Source organism: Diceros bicornis, chromosome 3 (assembly GCF_020826845.1).
Source record: "Diceros bicornis minor isolate mBicDic1 chromosome 3, mDicBic1.mat.cur, whole genome shotgun sequence".
Lineage (NCBI taxonomy): Eukaryota > Metazoa > Chordata > Mammalia > Perissodactyla > Rhinocerotidae > Diceros > Diceros bicornis.
The window spans coordinates 99,895,343-99,915,147 of NC_080742.1; the positions used below are offsets into that span (position 1 = coordinate 99,895,343).

At 39.6% G+C, this 19,805-nt stretch overlaps 1 protein-coding gene across 4 annotated transcripts in view; it reads right to left on the reverse strand.

The window, feature by feature from the left end:
* Nucleotides 1–287: 287 nt before the first annotated feature.
* PAXIP1 (PAX interacting protein 1) overlaps nucleotides 288–19,805 on the reverse strand; it is a 55,296-nt gene continuing 35,778 nt past the window's right edge. For all 4 annotated transcript variants that reach the window (XM_058533905.1, XM_058533897.1, XM_058533913.1 and 1 more), the window contains 13 exons: nucleotides 19,662–19,757; nucleotides 18,554–18,691; nucleotides 17,764–17,885; nucleotides 17,123–17,307; nucleotides 15,942–15,985; nucleotides 13,556–13,626; nucleotides 11,770–11,872; nucleotides 10,459–10,627; nucleotides 3,120–3,220; nucleotides 1,810–1,944; nucleotides 1,642–1,717; nucleotides 1,488–1,548; nucleotides 288–752 (listed from right to left, as the gene is read on the reverse strand). In XM_058533905.1, coding sequence (XP_058389888.1) covers nucleotides 737–752; nucleotides 1,488–1,548; nucleotides 1,642–1,717; nucleotides 1,810–1,944; nucleotides 3,120–3,220; nucleotides 10,459–10,627; nucleotides 11,770–11,872; nucleotides 13,556–13,626; nucleotides 15,942–15,985; nucleotides 17,123–17,307; nucleotides 17,764–17,885; nucleotides 18,554–18,691; nucleotides 19,662–19,757 — 1,317 coding nt within the window. In that variant the 3' untranslated portion in view covers nucleotides 288–736. The remainder of the gene's footprint in view (nucleotides 753–1,487; nucleotides 1,549–1,641; nucleotides 1,718–1,809; nucleotides 1,945–3,119; nucleotides 3,221–10,458; nucleotides 10,628–11,769; nucleotides 11,873–13,555; nucleotides 13,627–15,941; nucleotides 15,986–17,122; nucleotides 17,308–17,763; nucleotides 17,886–18,553; nucleotides 18,692–19,661; nucleotides 19,758–19,805) is intronic.

Consider the following 19,805-nt stretch of genomic DNA (forward strand, 5'->3'; position numbering starts at 1 on the left):
CCGATTTGGAACAGAGGCAGGATGGATACGGGTTCTTGTGGTATTAATGGTTCTGACTAGTTGGTGCCTGTGCTGTAGCGATTGCTAAATATTTTGAATACACCTCTGCCTGGGAGTTTATTTATTACATTGATAGAGAATGGTTGCCTTCCAGAAACTATTTCTTTAGGAGAAAATTTACTAGAAAGTATTTTGCCTTGAAATTACTTAAAATGTGATCCAGTTTGATGCAAATCATATAAACTATGCAAAATACATGGAATAACAAAGGATCACTCAGTTCTAAGTAAAGTTCAAAAGTACATTTATTTAAAATGTAGGTAAGATATCAATATAAAAGAAAAGAGTATAAGAAATAAAAATAATCAAAGTACAAAACATTTCAAATCTTTAACATCCATAATTTAGAGATAGCAAGATCTGTATTTACACCATTTTATTTGTAGCTGAAATTCTGTTAACAGTGTTGTGAAAACATTTAAAAACCCGGCAAATGAATCATAAAACCTAATGTGGGCTCTTAAAGTCATATAATACAAAACATAATTTATGTTTCCTCAGAATAAAATTACACATCTTAATAAGATGCAGCATATTTATTATATTTGTTTTCCTGCTTTAAAACGCTTGTCACCTACGGCAGCAGCTGGAAAACAAGGGCACGTGAGGGGAGAATCGGCCGCTCTGTCCAGCAGCCGACACTCCAGGACTCCGGTCAGACCGCAGTGCAGATGCCTCAGTTAAATTTATACGTAGGCTTGTTGAGGAAAACTCCATCCACAGACAACACAACACAACAACATCCAATACAGGGTCCCAAACTTAGTAGGAACACGACAGCACTTTTCCTAGCCATTTAAACCTGCCAATCTTGCTGCACACCCAAATCACAGGGTTTACGCAGCCGAGCACGCCGACTCTCGGGGTGGGCCCCGGCACGAGTGCTGGTTTAAGTTACCACTGATGCACTCTGCGGGCACAGCTGAGACCCAGTCATAGCTGACTCTCCTTTCAACTACCATGACCATGCTCCACCCGACAGGCAGACATCCCCAGAGCTCCCCCATCGGAAACTGACCCATCCCTGTATCTTCAAGAGCACCTGACAACTCCTGCAACTCTAAACCACACCTGGGCAAAATGGATGAGGCCACTTTCAGGCTATTGATACGAAGAAAGGCCCCTGAGAGGACACCCACAAATCACCCAAGTAACTTTTAAAGGAACTGTTCCTTCTGAAAGTAAAGGTAGTACACAAAAAGCCTTCACAAACATAAACATAAATGGTAGAAAAAACCTGGATGGACAGAGTACACACTGCATAAAAACAGAATGCTCACGGCATATCTGCCAAATCAAATGGGTTCTTAGCATCTGCATCACTAGCTCTGGCAATAATTTCCTAATATATGGTGATATGGAATACACACAGTTCTGATGTTAATGATGAGAAGGTTTCTGCACTAAGCATCTTTCAAAAAGGATATGATTCATAGTCCAGTGTTTGTGTAAGCACTCCAGTTAGAACAAACTCTGCATTATGAACATCTGAAAGGAATGAAAACAAAAACTGTTCAGGTAACACGCACTGCTGTGTGTGCACGCACACACTCAACATACTGCAAGAGCAGTAAACCGTACCTATGCCTCTGGCGAAATATTCTCGACATAAGTGAAGGTCATTTTCACAGGATATTAAAATGATTTCTGACAAACTCTGAGGAAGAGAAAACGAGTGTATCGGTTACTGAACAGTGAATCTTCTCTGTGACCATGAGGGACTCAACAGCTTGTTTTACTCCCATCCACCTTATTTTGCTTATGCTCCATAAGTTTCCGGAAAGATGGCTGTTTGGATAATACTTTTCCTCCTGCACATTCCACAATCGCTTTCATAGTTGAAAGACTCGGGCAGATTCCAGGTGTGATGTAAAAATATTTTGCCTAAAAATAAAATGAAAATGTGTGTACTATGTTTTAAAATTGCTTTTAATTTTTAGAGTACATAATTTTTCATAAATTCTATCTTGCGATTTTTGACAAAATGTCTAATTTCATGAAGTTACAAAGGTACTAGCCCCCACTAGTCTCCACGTGAAGTGTGCCTGGAGGAATCCAGGATGTAAATTTGGAAATAATCTAAGCACTTTCCCATGTTAGGTCTGATCTATGATTAGTACAAGTAACTAGAACTCACATTCCTCAAAGACATGAAGGACTTTGTGATATAAGCAAGAATAATATAAACGTTTTCACAATTTCTATAAAATTCTAAAATTAGCATTATATTATCCACGTTTATTTGTTAAGTAGCAGACTGGCAGAACGCCTGTATTCCTTTTCTTCGTAATCTGTATTATTTGTACTCAATAGAGTAGGAAATGATTTTGATGGTTAAGATTTAATTTTCTAACACCTTTGCTCCTAAGTGTATTATAAAATACTATTTTGTTTTAAACTGCTCAGAGAAAAAAAAAATCAAACATTCAGAAAAATCAGACTATTTTAGGTAAAATAAATCTTAACTCAGTATTACAAATGATTTCTGATTCCTAAGGTGGCTCCTTAAGAAGTGTAAAAAACAGATTATTAATTTACTTAGCCGTTCTTTGATACAAAAAAAAAAAATTCCAAACTGTTCTAAGTATCTTGTCTAACAAATATTTAAATACTTTAGTCCTGTATTATTTAGGCACACATTCAATTACTATTTTTCAAGAATATTCTCTATTCTCCAGCTGAATACACATTTAATGAGAATAGTATTAAGTAAAGTAAAATTTGTTAAAAGCAGAAAAATCAACTTAAACGTCTCTTACCAATTCAGATAGTCATAAACATACTCTTTGAACACCCAAGTATTTTATAATGCATATCTCCAATAGATCTATGATTTAACTTTGGATCCATTGTTTTAAATTATAGTAAAGAGGAGTATTTTGGAGGTACACCTGGATTTCCCTGACGGAAGACCTCCAGTAACACATCCAAAAAGAAACGGGAAGCCAGGGTGAGCCCGGCTCCTCTGGATGTGTGCTTCCCCCTAAGTCACTGTCACCTTCAACTGAACGATCTATAATGTCTACGTGGACTTATCTGATTTTTCCTCTGAAGTGTACCTTAAAGAGTGGAGAAACATGTGCCCTTTTTAAGGACTCTTCCAAACTGAAGGAGAAAAGCACCTCGGCCTCGGCATCCCGGAGAAGGTAGTTCTGCTCATCTGGAAAAGAGAATGGCATACACTCAGAAAAGGGCAACCCACCCCCAGAACTCTCCCAGTCAGCCAGGGATGCGTTATTCATGGTTCACACTGACCTGTAAAACCTCTGAATACTTAAGTCTCACCTATTATATTTCACTTACCTTCCCCCTGAAAACAGCCAGACTAAAGAAAGACAGGCAGACATTCTTTCTCCTAGATCAGTGTTTCTTAACCTTTTGCGGTCATAAACTCTGCTGAAAAAACCGTACTGAAAGCTATGGCTCCACTCTCATCATGGCACCTCCCCTCCGTACCCTTCACCCATAACTTCACTAATTCCCTGAGCCCACAGATCCTGGTTAAGAACTCCAGTCCTAGAGCAACGAGCTTAAAACTAGCATCGCATCCAGCCCATATATGTAACCACCACAATGAACTGAGGGACATTAGACTCAACTAGCTGATAATCAATTAGTTAGATTTTATAGATTTACCAAAAACACATTCCTTTTAAGTATATGAAAATGTATAGCAATTTACAATGGATAGTTTCAACAAATTTTGAAGACTTTTGAGAATTTTTAATTGACTGGTTTTCACAGTAACATTTTAAGAAACACCCAATTCGTCAAAAGTTAAAGATCACAAAATCTTAAAATTTTTAATTTTCTTATGAATATGTCTCATGTTCAGAAAAGCATTTCTTCTTCATTTCATACTAATAACCAAACAGCACAGCAGAGCGCAAACCTGATAAAACATTCATCAAAAACATGAAACAGGGAAGAGTCTACAGCAGGGTTGGTGAACAGGATCAACCAGATGACACGTGTTGTAGGATTTGTGGGCCACCGATTGTTTCTGTTGCATATCCTCCTTCCTCTTCTTTTAAAACAATGCTTTGAAAATGTACAAACCATTCTTAGCTCATGGGCCACAGTCTGTTGACCCCTGAGCAAGAGCAATCATATCACTAAAGAAATGATGAAATCTGATTAACCATTGCTAGAAATACAAAATCAATCCATCAGCCAATCAGCAGATAAATAAGGCTGCTATACTGTTTTGGGTGAAAGATGATAAGAATGTCTAAAAATTGGAGAAATAAAACAATGATGAATTAAAAAATGAATAAAAAAGTACTGTCACACATGAAATGATAAATTTGAAATCTAAGTTTCTAGGGCAAAAATTAAGGCTGATATGCCTTCTGAAGAACTAGTGAGGGATTACCAAGAAGTAGTTAATGTTTGTGATAGAGAAAATGACACTGAAGAATAATAGAAAGTAATTAAAATCCTGGCACAGATGAGAAACTGACATTTTGGTTCTTTAAAAGGAGCCACAGGGGCCGGCCCGGTGGCGCAAGCGGTTAAGTGCGCGCGCTCCGCTGCGGCGGCCCGGGGTTCGCTGGTTCGGATCCCGGGCGCGCACCGAGGTACTGCTTGGTAAGCCATGCTGTGGCGGCGTCCCATATAAAGTGGAGGAAGATGGGCACCGATGTTAGCCCAGGGCCGTCTTCCTCAGCAAAAAAAGAGGAGGATTGGCAGATGTTAGCTCAGGGCTGATCTCCTCACAAAAAAAAAAAAAAAAAAAAAAAAAAAAAGGAGCCACAGGGCCTGGCCCAGTGGCATAGTAGTTAAAATCGTGTGCTCCACTTTGGCAGCCTGGGGTTCACAAGTTTGTATTCTGGATGGGGACCTATGTACCACTCATCAAGCCACGCTGTGGCAGCGTCCCATATACAAAATAGAGGAAAGTTGACACAGATGTTAGCTCAGGGCCAATCTTCCTCAGCAAGAATAAATAAATAAATAAAGGAGCCACAGGGTTACATTAAGTCGGTAGGAGTCTGTAGAAACAGTCAACCTGAAAATTAAACTTTTCAGAGCAGCACAAAGGACATGATTATTCCAGAAAGTGATTATCTGTAAAACTGGTGTCTCAAACTATATAAATTAAATATAAATAAAAAATTCCAAAAATATTCCCTACCACTTCTTCAACAAATCAGCTCTAAAGCTATTAGGCTCACAGTAGGGTGTCAGAACCCAAGCAGAGTGAGGAGGGCAATCCTCTCAATGGGGAGTCAGAGCCAGGCAGAGAGAGGACGTGCTGCACAAGGAAGGCAGTTAAAAACGGTGGAACTAATCAAATGAGTAAATATATTTAGGATATTGGAAGCCAGGTTTCTCACTGTTGGAGAAGGGATTTACAAACACAGGAAGGGAGAAAACTAGAATGAACCCTGTGGTGTTCGATTAGAATTGGAAAGATATGATCCTTGGGAAAATGGCTGATTCCAGAGCAAGCGCAAAAAAGCATAAGATAAGCCTAGAACATTCTTGTGCCAAAAGCTCAGGAAGTGCTTAAAACTGATGGGGCATGTTGAAAATGACACAGAAGCCAGCTTGAATGGCTCTCACTGGTCAAACTGGGGACAATCTGAGCATCAATAATGATAGTAATGGTAACCTATTGAATAAAATTTAAAAAGAGGTCCCTATGAGGAAATAAATGAATAAATCAATACTTTGATAAGGAACGCTGATATTTGCATAGTTTTAAAGTACTTCCCCATAAACCACTGATTATTAGCAAAAGGAAAGAATAACCATACAGCAGAGAAGCCTGGAAGACATCACGTTCATCAAGGGGTGACAGTGAACACCAGCAGTAAGACGACAAATCCAAACTGTTCAATGCCCGGCAGGACGCACTGAAAGGGCAGAGCACTGAGTGTGACAGCGCTGCCAAAGATGCGGCCTGACTCCATCAGGAGGAAACAGCACACACACCCAGACGGAGAAACAGTCTATACAATAACCAACCTGAAATCTTCAAAAGTGACGGGGAAGGGCTGAGGAGCTACTCCTGACTGAAGGAGACTACATGCAATGCAGGATTCTGAACTAGATCCTTGTGCTTTAATGGACATTATTGGGACAACAGGACAAATGCAAGTGGGGTATGGGGATGGGATAGTAGCAATGGATCCACGTTAATTCCTGAGCTTGACGGTTGTATTATGGCCAACCAGGAGAACGTCTTTGTTTGTAGGAAACACACATTAAGGTGTTTAAGAATAATGGTGCATCATTTTGGCAACGTACTCTCTAATGGTTCAGGAAAAAGAAGAAATTTGTACTATATCTCTAACTGTTCGGTAAGTAGGTGACTGTTTCCAAAAAAAAAAGAAAAAAAATTGTTTTTTCAATTCAAAAGCCAAATTGGTTTAAAAAAATCCATAAAATGGTAAAACGTAGATAAAAGTAGGAAACGAATTGGAAAGCAAAATTTTAGGTACTAACTGGACAAATAATAACCTAAGGTCAATACTCTTGAGAAATTTCAAAAACCATCTGAAAATGTAAACTTTTGGCAAAACAATATGTCTTTAAATATGTATTAAAAATAAATCATTAGTGGATATCAATAAACCGATTCTAAAGTTTATATGCAGAGGTAAAAGACCCAGAACAGCCAATTCAATAGTGAAGGAGAAGAACAAAGTTGGAAGACATGCTACTCGACTTCAAGACTTCCTATATAAAGCTCTAGGAATCAAAATCATGTGTTATTGGTGAAAGAACAGACAAACAGATCAATGGAACAGAATAGCGAGCCCAAAAGCAGATCCACATAAATATAGTCAACCAATCTTTGACAAAGGAGCAAAGGCAATACAGCGGAGCAAAGACTAATTTTCAACAATTAGACATCCACATGCAAAAAAATGAATCTAGACAAAGACCTTACACCCTTCATAAAAATTAACGCAAAACGGATCACAGATCTAAATGTAAAACATAAAACTATAAAACTCCTAGAAGATAACACAGGGGAAAACCTAGATCACCCTGGATATGGTGATGACTTTTTAGACAACACCAAAGGCATGATCCATGAAAGAAATAACTCATAGGCTGGACTTTATTAAAATTAAAAACTGCTCTGTGAAAGACAATGTCAAGAGAATGAGAAGACAAGCCACAGACTGGGAGAAAATATTTGCAAAAGACACATCTGATAAAGGACTGTCATCCAAAATATACAAAGAACTCTTGAAACTGAACAGTAAGAAAACAACCCAATTAAAAAATGGGCAAAAGATCTCAACAGACGTGTCACCAAAGAAGATAGATACATGGCAAATAAGCATATGAAAAGATGCTTAACATCATAAGCCATCAGGGAAATGCAAAACTAAAACAAAAATAAGATACCACTACACAACTATTAAAATGGTCAAAAACTCACAACACCAAATGCTGTCACGGATGTGGAGCAACAGCAACTCTCCTTCACTGACAGTGAGAATGCAAAATAGTACAGCCCACTGGGAAGAAAGTGTGATGGTTTCCTACAAAACTAAACATTCTCTCACCATAAGATCAAGCAATCACAGTCCTCGGTATTTACCCAAAGGAACTGAAAACTCACATCCACACAAAAGCTGCACACAGGTGGTTACAGCAGCTCTACTCATAACTGCCAAACTTGGAAGAAACGAAATGTCCCTCAGTAGGTGAATGGATAAACAAACTGTGGTCCATCTAGACAGTGGAGTATTACTCAGTGCTAAAAAGAAATGAGCTATCAAGCTGTGAAAAGACATGGAAGAAACTTAAATGCTATTACTCAGTGAAAGAAGCCAATCTGAAAAGGCTACATCCTGCATGATTTCAACTACATGATATTCTGGGAAAGGCAATTATTATAAACTGAAAAAATTCTCTTAAGAAATCTTGGAATTTGAGGGATCAAATACGAAATATGTTTGAATATTTCATATTGAACATTAAATGTTTATAATATCACTAAACCCCTTTATTACCCTAAGAGATCAACATAGCAATCATTAATAACGTCATAAAGAAATGAAAGTCAGTCAACTAAAACTTCCCATCAAATATGAATTATTGTAAACTTTATAAACAGATAAAAGAATCATTTTCACAAACTGGTAAGCTTGATAAATTAAGCAACTCAAATTTCAATAAAAGAACAGACCATCTCATTCTAAACTTTATCACTTTTTATACAAAATTGGGAGCTAATATTTATGTTTATAGTAATGTTTCCACAAGTTTTTTCTTCTGCTTGCATTGTTACGTTTTATACTTCACCAATATCTTTCAAGAACAAAAAAAATTCCAATTCCAAAGAAAATTTCTAAATACAACTAACAACTTAACACAGTTGATGCTCACTATTTGTGGATTTTCTATTTGTGAATCTGCCTACTTGCTACAATTATTTGCAACCCCAAAATCAATATCTGTGGTGCTTTCAAGTCATCTGTGGACATGCAGAGTGGTAAACATTTTGAATTGCCTGATGTGCATGTTCCCAGCTGGGGCGGAACAACGTGACCTCTGCCCTCTCGCTTCAGCTCTCGCACTATAAACGAGGGCCCTTTCTGTGGTCCATTTAGTGCTAAGTTTTCTCACATTTTTGTGCTTTCTGTTGGTGATTTTGCTGTTTAAAATGGCCCCCAAGTATAGTGCTGAAGTGCGGTCTGGTGTTCTGGAGCACAAGAGCTGTGACGTGCCCTATGGGCTTCATCCCAGATGAGTCCCAGCGCTGCTGGCCATTACTTCAGTGTTAATGAATCAAGAATATATATTCAATGAGGTGCCAAACAGAAACATGGTTTTATTGATACATACAACGTTACGTATTGATTGGCTCATGAAAATGTGACCAGAGGCTTGCAGGAACCAAGCCCTGTATTTCCACTAGGAGCAGTGGTCCAGCACCCACTAATTCAGCATCTGTTATAGAACACAGCTACCACGAACAATGAGAACAATGTTTTATTGTAGTTGAGGACTTAAGTTTTTTTCAATTCATTGATTTTCACATTAATGATTTATTCTTTCCTATGTTTTATTGACTTAGATATAGAATCATGGAATTGTAAGTTTGGTTCTAGCTTTGCTATAAGTAGCAAACTTAAGTATGTTTACTTTTCCGGATGTTAATTTCTCATCTGTAAAATTAAGACTACATGAACTTTAAAATATATATACTTTTTATTTATTTATTTACACTAAAGACTGAATTACGTTTAAACACCAGTGGCCAAGAGAATGACATGGATCTGAAATATTTTAGTTTAACAACACTGACTTAACAATGACCTGTCCCCATAAGTAATACATAAGGTTAGTTTAGGGGGTCAGAAGAGCACGATGCCAGTGGGCACCAGGAGTGCCCCTGCTGGCCTTGCGGGTCCCACAACCACGCATCCTGCTCTTATCCTTTTGTAGCTGTATCATTCCACTGCTTAAGGGGTGCGGGCGAAGGGGACACAACAGAGCAAGTATGGAGAAATACAGGGCAAACTAGTGGCAGAAAAACCTATGAGTGTGTATGCCAGGCTGGTGATCAATATTACTGCTATGTGAAGGGAGAGCAAGGCAGTCAGGTTTCAGTGCCACTGCAGTTCAGGTATAAAGACCAAAGATGAGAAACAAAACTGAGACTGGGGTGAAGCTCATGACCAGGACAAGTGCCTCTTCCACTGCTTCACCCAGACAAGTGGCCAGATGAGGACTGAGGATGTGCTTGTAGGGATTCTGGGTTCCTGTCCCATGTGGTAGACAGGATGACAGACTGGGAACGTCTGCACAGCAAGGCTAACATGGCTGCTGCTTATGCTAACAAAGGTGCAAATCTACGTGGCTATAACAGCTTCTATGGAGGAAAAAAATCATCTGTAACTTATACTCATTCTCTACTTGGCAAGGTTCTAAAAACACTTAGGAACTTTGATTAACCTAAGAAGAAACCTATCCTTTCTATAGCATCTCCAAGTGTGAGTGCTGGTGAAAGCTCTGAGCAATGGGAGACAGGCACGGGGGGCAGACACCCGTCCCTCCTATGTAGCCTGGTATCCAGGACATTCACGGACCTGTTCTCTCTCCTCTTCACACTTTACTGCATGTGGGAACCTCATTCTACAGCCAGATTTCCAAACAAAATATGGAAACAACAAAGCAGGGATACAGAGCTTATTTTACCCCTAATATTATCCAAATTACTAAACCCTTTATACTTCATGGTAAAATGCAAAGATATCAATCAACTGACTCACTGGGACATGGAATAAATTTATAAATTTAAATGGATAATTACCAAAGAGTTAAAAAATAAACTAGATGTCTGTTGGGTGAAAATGGAGAAAATTCAAGAAAAAATTTTAACATTTATTTGGTATTAAAAACGAAGGTACTGACGCTGCTACTTACCAATAAATTTCTGGCATTTGAAACACTCTTCCAGCCACTCTGGAGTCACTATGTGCTTCACCACAGAGATGGCTGTCAGGAACTTCACCGTGCGTGTCACTTTGCTGGCGATGAGGTGTGTGCATTTCTGCGCAGACTCAGCGACCTCGCCGCCAAGGATGTAGAGCTTCTGGAGGTCACAAGCAGAGGTCAGAGAGGAGAGCTAAGTCTACAGAGCCGCCACACCACAGCGTGGTACAGAGAATACTTGTCTAATATTTATGAACAGAATTCTCAGCCATGGAAACAGTACAACTCGTAAAACAACAAAATCAAACCTACAACACTGTAGGAGAAAAGTAAAAAACAGAATTGACGATATTCCTGTCTGTCATCATTTCCACACTCATCAAGATTACAACGTGAATTCTCGATCAGACACCAATAACACATCCCTATGACTAACTAAAGTGCCCTGAGAACAATGCAGCTCGTGTCATGGTTAAGAAGTGAAGATGCCCAGACTTTCTAAGCTGAAATGAGTGTTAACGAGGCACATTAACATACTGTCTCTATTCTGAAAAATGATGGCATAAAAATTGACCAGGAGACATAAACATATAAAAAAATAATCTCAATAAGTATAATCAACTTTAAAGGTAAAAAAATTAAATGGTACTAAATTTATAATACTAGCACTTAAAACTGTTTCTTTTCCTTAAAAAAAAATTAGAAGTAAAAAGTATGAATCCAACATGATATAAGTCAACTTATACTCTTAACCATCCCCCCAAAAAACAATAACAAAACAAAATCCCATAATCCTTTGTGCTGTTTCCAAAAGTACAAAATTTTGTTCCCATTTATCAACTAAATGTACAAATACACAACTTCCTCTTTGGTCTACCCTACCCAAGAAAACTAATCTTGAGTAGATCGTGGTTTCGATCAGAGAACTTGAAGAGGCACTTCACTGTTTCAAGCTAGATGTGTTTATGAAAATGACATTCGAGCCGCCTTGCAAACCTTTGCAAGATTATAAAAACGGTTCTTGGTCTACTCACCTCAATCATATTTTTCTACTTAATACGAAAGCAAGTATCTAAGTATGAAATAATAGCACAGAACAAGGCGAGAAGTCATTAACAATTTAATGACTATTTATTACTATAAATACTATGACAAATAGTTTATAAATACGTACTATAAAGACTGTTATTATAAGATATTCCTGATTAAATATTAGTTTAGTAAACTGCTAGCCCAAAGCAGATATATACAGAAAGGAACACTGCCAAAAATCCTTACACAAAAAAAAGAATAAAATTTCACCTTAATATACTGTTGAACTTGGACAGGCTCAAATCCAGTGAAAAGCACAAAAGGGGTCAATTCTGGTGTTAACTTTTTAGTGGGAGGTGGTATATCTTCAATTCTATAAAATGAATACAAAACAGAATGATGATTTTATTACTGACTTAAAAATGTTCTTTAGAAAACAAGGGATTTTAATAGTTTTAATAAACTTTTTTTTTTTTAAGGAAGATTAGCCCTGAGCTAACATCTGTTGCCAATCTTCCTCCTTTTTTCCTTTTTCCTCCCCAAAGCCCCAGAAGATAGTTGTATGTCATGGCTGTACATCCTTCTAGTCGCTCTATGTGGGACGCTGCCTCAGCATGGCTTGATGAGCGGCTGAGCAGGTCTGCGCCCAGGATCCAAACCACTGAAGCAGAATGTGCGAACTTAACCGCTACGCCACCGGGCCAGCCCCAACAAACTTCAATGACAGCTTTAAGTGTGCAGGATTTTTTTTCTTAAAGGAAAAATGCGATGAGTTACCTGTCCTTCCTTTCCCTCCTTTTACACAAAGTCACCCCCAAGAAGACCATCTGGCACCTTTAAGGGAAGTAGTCAGTTAACTTACAGTCCAGATGAACACTGTTCTCTTCCTCATCAATGCCCCCTGCCAATTAACATTTTTTTTAAAAAAGCTTTAAAAAAAAAAGGCAAACAGTGAAGCTGGTCTTTCCCACCTCACTGATCTGCTAGTTTCACAGCCCTTCCTAAGGCACCTGTCCTCACGTGGGCATCCTCGCGTCAGCGAGAGGGAGCCCCCCGGCCCACAGTTCTCCTCAGCCCCAGCCCTGTCTTCTCCTGCCCACTTCACCCCAGAAGGAACAAATGAGCTGCCTGACCTAAGCACACTTCTTAATAATCAGTCTTTTACATTTCCTTACATTTTTTCAAATCCTATTTTAGCTTATATTTAATTGAGACAGTCCAGGTAAAAATTTTTTTAAAGTTTATTTATGCCATTTTGATGACAGTCTTAAAAAGACATAATCACATACTTAGGATTTTACTAAAAAATTCGATAATTCACAGATTGTGTGGCTGTGGGGAATGGAAGGAGGAAAAGATGAGGAGCAGGGAAGAGAGAAGATGAAGAAACTGGTAACTGCAAAAGACAATGCGAGCAGTTAACCTGCAGAGTTTTCTAGAATCACGCAGAGAGAACAAAGCTCCCTTGGTTTACTCCTGCATTTGCTGTGCCTTACTAACTAAATGACTAGCAGGACCTAATCACTGACTAGTACTGGCCAACCATGTCTTTACCAGATGAGACTAGTACAAGTCTGCACGCCCCAAGCCAAACCCGACGTGCAGCGTGTGGTACACACGCCCTTCCGAAGGGGGCTCGGTCCCTTCCCACCTGGTCCATGCTGCATTACCCTCCTCTGCTCCTCAGGCAGACTCCCAGGAGCACGGACTCAACGCCAAGGATGCTCACTCAGCACACCTGAGATGGATTCTAGTCTCCCACCCACTCCACCACAGCAGCCTGTGTTTTACACACTGGAGTTCTGGTAAGGTTTTGCTTAAACAAAAAGACTCCACTGCTTTTTTAATAAAAGACAAAGAAAAAAATACTGGCCTATTCACCATTTATCTCCAGCAATAAAATGAGACGTATCACAACAAAGCTGTGAAGCAATAAGCAAATCCTTTGAAATCCTATTTACTGTGACAATTTTTAGAAACTTTCCCAATTGCCACCATTTTCTAAAACAGATTGTAAAGATAACCCACCATAAAAAAGGAAGGTGATTATTCATACCTGGCTCTTTTGGAAGAAGGCTGGATATTAGTTACTTCATTCTGTTTCATTTTAGGAGGTAGTCTCACACCCTGTAATTAAAATATTATTTACTTTAATCAAACTCCCAAGTAATACAGTAGCTTCCAAGAGACTTATGTGTCCAGTAACCAAACTATCTCATCATATACTAGAACCATGCTCTCCGCCACATCCAAATTTGCATCTGCCTAGAAAGACAGCATGACACAAGCCAGGAGCAGAGGCGACTTTCCAGGGAGCCTCTGTCATTTTTCCGCCTTCCTTCTTTAGTTACCAAATCCTATCACTTCTTTAAAATGTCTTCATCCCTTTCTCTCCTCACCTTATGTTACAGATGTCATCCTTGAAATTTTCAAAATAGTTCTCATTTCAAATATTTTGCCTTGCATCCCAATTTGGAATTTGGAAAACATACTCAATGCAATTGAATCCCATAAAAAAAGACTATTCCTGAAACAAATTTCACCTATGAGGGTTCACAAAAGATATAACATGACAATCAGATCACAGTGTGTTAAGAGCAAAACAAGGTGCTGAAGGCCACAGCTTCCCAGCCCGACACCCACGTCGCTGGAACCAGCTCGAGCGCCTGACCTGGGGCAGACGCCAAGCCCTGTGGGGAGGAGAGAAGAAGGCACCTCTCCCCGTGGGGTGTCCCCACGGCCACTCCCAACACGGCTGCTGCTCCCCATCTCCCCCTCTTCACATCTTGAACACAGAGCTTCTTCCAAAGACATTTTGTTTATGTTAACTATATGAGGCAACTACCTCTCGATCTTATTAATTTACATTAACTACAACTAACATTTTCTGAGTATTGCTGCTGTACATAGACTACCAAAATACATAAAAGCGTATCCACAGAAAACACTTGAAATCCATTAGCCCTTTCAGACATGGAAACTCAAGCTTTACAACAATGTGCAGGAAGGTTTAGACTTTTTCTAATTACCACCTTTACAAGAAAACAACCCTTCAACTCTCCATTTCCAACGATTACGTTTACGTCTCCAAGCTACCACTCATTGGTAGCAACCACAGAAACAAACGGTGGGATTAAAAAAAGGGCAAACTGGCCTCCCGGTCATTAAGACTTTCAGCTTTTAGTTACGGATACAAAGACACAAGAGGAATTGACACCTGGAACCCCTGACACAATTTCAGAATCTAAGCCACGTGATTCAGGAGGGGAAACTCTGACGATCACCTTCCCAGCTTGATCTTAAAAGCTACCATAAAATTTCTTTCATGCAAATGAATTAGGAGACTATTTGCTTGTGCTGATGTGTCAGAGCTGGTCATGTTTTATTAAAATCATAATTACTAGTTTAAGCAAAGAAAAAATGCATATATGACCATATTATCATTAGCGTGAAGAAAACAGACAGCAGCCTAGAGGCTTCCCGAAAGACTCTGGATGATTACCAGAGGCTTCCAGATTAGATTTGGAAAATGAGAAAGTCAGATCATCAATAATCAGAACACAGACTTAGGGTGTTACTTGGTTATCCTGACAAGAACGCTCTCCTCAGCCAGCTGTTTACAGGAGCACAAACCCTAAATGACCTCTGTAGCTGACAGGGATGTGGTGAAAACCCAGGGGCACGTGACATGGACATCAACCTCAACCTTTAAATCACACTAGCAAACAACAGAAAGACCGCTATTCTCACAGTGACAAGCAAACAGAGACAATTAACAGTAGAGAAATTCTATGGTGAAAAATGACTGCAATGGTAATGTAGGAAAACAATTCATGCTCTACCCAGCGTGCTGACAGAGGAGAATGCAGACGGCCCCTCACTTAGAAGGCAGCCCAAACCTGTCTCCTAACCAACAACCACCGGCATTCACAGTTCCACAACAGTCCGTCCTGAAAGCATCCCATCAGCGACCTCAACCAGAGTGACAGGACCCTGCTGGGAGCTGAGGACACGGTGTCCCCGTCACAGGAGGTCAGGCCTCCTTCACTTCTCATCTGAGCCTGGACCAAGTATAGGTCGAGGGCTCCGATCTCGAGTGCCTGTTCACAGTCCTCACCTCTCTATCCCTATGAAAACAAGAGGAAGTCTTACTGTATTCTCTTCTCCAATTCCTTAAGCAATCACATAGCTCTTCGAGGCAAATAATGCTCCTCATGTATATAAAGATGAATGACAGACAATATCACCAATCAAGAGAAAAAACAGACACAAGGTATACCATACATTTCATGACAGGTGGGAGGATACAGCCTTCATCTGGTGTTATGTTGACAAATTGCTAAAAGAATTTTAATTTACAAATATAAATATACCTACTGCATTTTTATAGTATAGTAATAGCCAAAGTAAGGTTATTAAGTAAGGTTATTAACTTGACGTACCATCAACACCTCTGCTGACACTTTTAACGGAACTCTCCAAGCATCTAAAGAGAGAAATACATTATTTGTACAAAGATACATTGTTTAAATAGAAAAGCCTCTTTTGGGGCTGGTAATCCTAGACACATAAGTGGGTAGCTGACAACATAATAAGGATAAATGTAAGGACTATACCTTAAGTTTAAAGAAAAGCCTCCCAGCACCAGGTGAGGGAGGAGTCGCAGGCAGCTGCTGGGAAAGTGCTCAGCAGTTTAGTTTACTGCACACTTTCTACACAAGTAACACTAAGAAAGCCAGCAGCACACAACACAGAACACTGTGTCTAAAGCAAAGGTATTCACTGTCCCAGTTTGCACTGTCCTGTTAGCTAGTTCTGGGAACCAGAGTCTGGCCTCTAACAAACCAATTATGACGAGAGGTGGCGGACACGAAGGACCACACCATATCGAGGATGGCTGAAGGGACAGGCACGTTTCCTCACATGGTGACCAGGCTTAAATACTTAAAGACGGAATGGTTTCAGAGTCGAAGTCAGACCCACAGATATGTCACAGGGAAGCAGATATAGCTCAAAATGAAGAACTTTCTCATGATTAAAGCCATCCAAAAACAGAACTTAATGGGCTTCTTTAAAAGAGAACATATTAAAGCAGAGAGGACATTTTTTTGAGTAATGTTCAAATCAGCAAATGTAGCAGCATTAAGTGTGTAATATACACAGTGGGGACAGTGACCCTCCCAGGAGTTTCGTGTGGCTGAAAGGAGCCGTAGCAGGCATGCACACTCCTACCTCTCATCACAGCAAGTCAGTCAAAGTAAGACAATGACAAAGAAGAAAAGACACTGACTCTGACTTAAAACAGAAGGAAAGCAGGGAATGCTTCACAGGGTGGGTGGCATTTTAGATAAATAAGTGGCTTGGAAGACAAGACTGAAAAGGTTTCTTAGAGTTCCTTCCATCTCTAAAAGTCCATTAAAACAAAAAGAAACAAAAATATCAAACCAACAAAAAGCCTGGGCAGAGTAGGGAGAAGAGAGAAGTGAGGAGAGGATACAGGAAATGCATTAAAAACTGACGAGAGAGCTAAAGCCAGGGCTGGTGGTCAGGGCAAAGAAAAGGGCAGGGGAGCACGTCTGACCATTTTACTGAAGTCAAACGCACAGCACGTGGAGCCACTTACCCAGAAGATTTAAAACCAACTGCTGAGTGGGGGCAAATGGGTCGGGCAAGTTGAACACCGTGTAGCGACTGTACTGGATTTGCCTCAGTGCCTCGAAGTTCCCAAGAAGGATGTCGCCCAGCCACTGGGCGTTCACGCAGGGAATCCTCCACTCTTTGGCTTTTTCATACTTTAAGCCAGTTGGTCTTTTTTTTTTTTTGAGGAGAAAACACATTTATTAAACACAGTCAGAGTTGTCTACTGTCCAAATTTATATCTATTTTCAACAGACGCCAATGAAGAACATTTTCTCACACTGGGAATGGCAGAGCTATCTTAGCAAAGTTGACAGCAATCCCAGGCTGGTAACTAAAGTATTCTTCAAGGCTCCTCCTGGGTTATGAGACACTCTACTAGTCCCACTTGTACCTTATTCCTGTTACCTAACTTAATTAATTCAAACTTCATTAATTCATCTAATTTCATTCAAATGTTTTGTAGATATTTCTGCTAGCATTATCACGAGTACCACTGCCATTCTTTTAACAGATTTTGATTTTCATATTCAAACTCCCACCACAAAACTATGACACAGTAAGAAATAGAGAATTGTTGAAACAGCCATTATATTGTGTGTAAATTTAAGATTAAATATGGCTTACTCTTTACAGATGAGGACGGTGTTGCTGCGGCACAGGTAGCCGGTGTACTTGGCACCTGCCAGGTAAGCCATTAACTTGAGGTCATCTCTGTCACTGTCAACAAATCCAGTCACAGAAATAATCTAAGGGAAAAAAGAGCAAATAAGGTCAAAATACAAGCACAATTTAACCCTGTTAATACAACTCTTTCTTCCACACTTTAGTTGTTTTGTGTAGACGTATATATTTTCATCCCTTCTTTGGCATTAGGGGAGATATTTAGCAATATCATTTCTCAGAATGTTAAGATGAGAATTTTGTTAATGGTAAAAATGTTACATGGTCATCATGGGAGAAAAATGAACATGAGATACCAAATAAGTGAAAACCTTTGCGTTAATGTGATATCGTTCAGATAATTTTAACAAGGTTATTTTATGAAGCACATAAATATTAGTCAGTTCTTCCTTCTCCTTACTGATCCCAACTTTGAGATCATTTGAGAGCTACTGATAAAGTTCTGCCCAACTGTGGCCACTTCTGATGAGAGACACCCAATTTATTTTAGGGTTTTACATAGTGTCAAACACTTTGGTGAGTCAATTAAATATCTACTATGTGCAGGAAAGTGTGATTGTTATAGGGGCATAAAAGGAAATAAGATATTTATTCTGCTCGGGCACTTATGAGCTGGGCCAGACGAAGCACACATAAGACACTGACTCAGAAGCCAGGGAAGGAGGGAAGTCAGCGTGTGGTTATCTCCCAGAGAAGGAGAATGGTCACACAGCAGACAGACGATTTGCCTCACGTGCTGGGAACACGGCTTTCCTCCTGGGGGGAATGCCACTGGGAAATGAAGGGCTCGATGAGGGGGCACCATCTTCTTCTTCTTCAAGACCGTGTTTAACCAGTGTGCGGTGACACACCTCTTCCTTTCTCTTATCGCCTGCCAAACATAAATTATGGATTTGTTGTTTTTGTTTTTTAACTGCAGGATTAAATACAAAATTTTAAGTTGTATAAATATAATGCTACCTTTATTGGAAGACCTACAAAAAAGAATTTCCTGACATTTAGCACACAGTTTACTAAAGTAACAAACGACAAAGTGTATGTAGCAAGTTAATTTTAACACAACCTGAAAGTGTTACTATCTACACAAGAACAAGAGCCTGCAATGGGGGATAAAAGCAACAAATTTTCAAATAACCTTAAAAGTAACTTTAATCATAAAAGGAGATAACATTTATGATCATCAAAATTAAAATTCTCCCATAAGAACACAGAGGGTCCCACATACAAGTTATGAAAAAATATAAGTGCCCACCTAAAATCAACCACAGTGTCACCTCACTGGTATTTCTACATTTTTAGTTGAAAAGTAGATTCAGTATAAATGGCTGTACTCTTTAAAAGGAGTTTCTTGGAGGTCATCTAGCACACACACATTAACATCGGTCTGTCTACAAATAAGAACATTTTTAAGAAAACAGAAGCAACGAAACTTCAGGGGATAACATGAGGAGAAAGCTCATGCCCTGCAGTCTCACACAGGAGCTCTGTGAGGCACTTACCCCGTCAGGCCCTTGCTACAAAGTCCTACAATCGTAGGAAATCCTGGTTCCACTCACCATTTATTCATTGCTGCTTTGAATTTGAGTGGAAGGAGTGTCTACTCTTTCCTCAACACTACCCGGGAATTTCTCTTTCTTTCTCCACTGCTCAAAGACATAAAAGCCTAGTGTCCACAAAGGTATCTATCCCACCGAAGATCGATGAAAATTAGTAAAAAGCAACTTTCCTATTTTCAGAAGTAGTAAAAAGTCCTTTCCAAACACAATAATCACTAGACTCCTAAAATGGTCCCTAAAAGGGGCAGGCTTGGTTCTAGTCACAGCCGAGGCTACTTGACTCACCTGTGCATACATACCACTGACTTGGCTCTCACAGAGAAGGTGTGTGCATCGACTGGAGAACGTAGGGTCCACAGCACCGCCATGCGCCTGGATTATCTAGACATCACAAGACCAAAGTCGTAATCAACTCTGAGTACTCAGGAG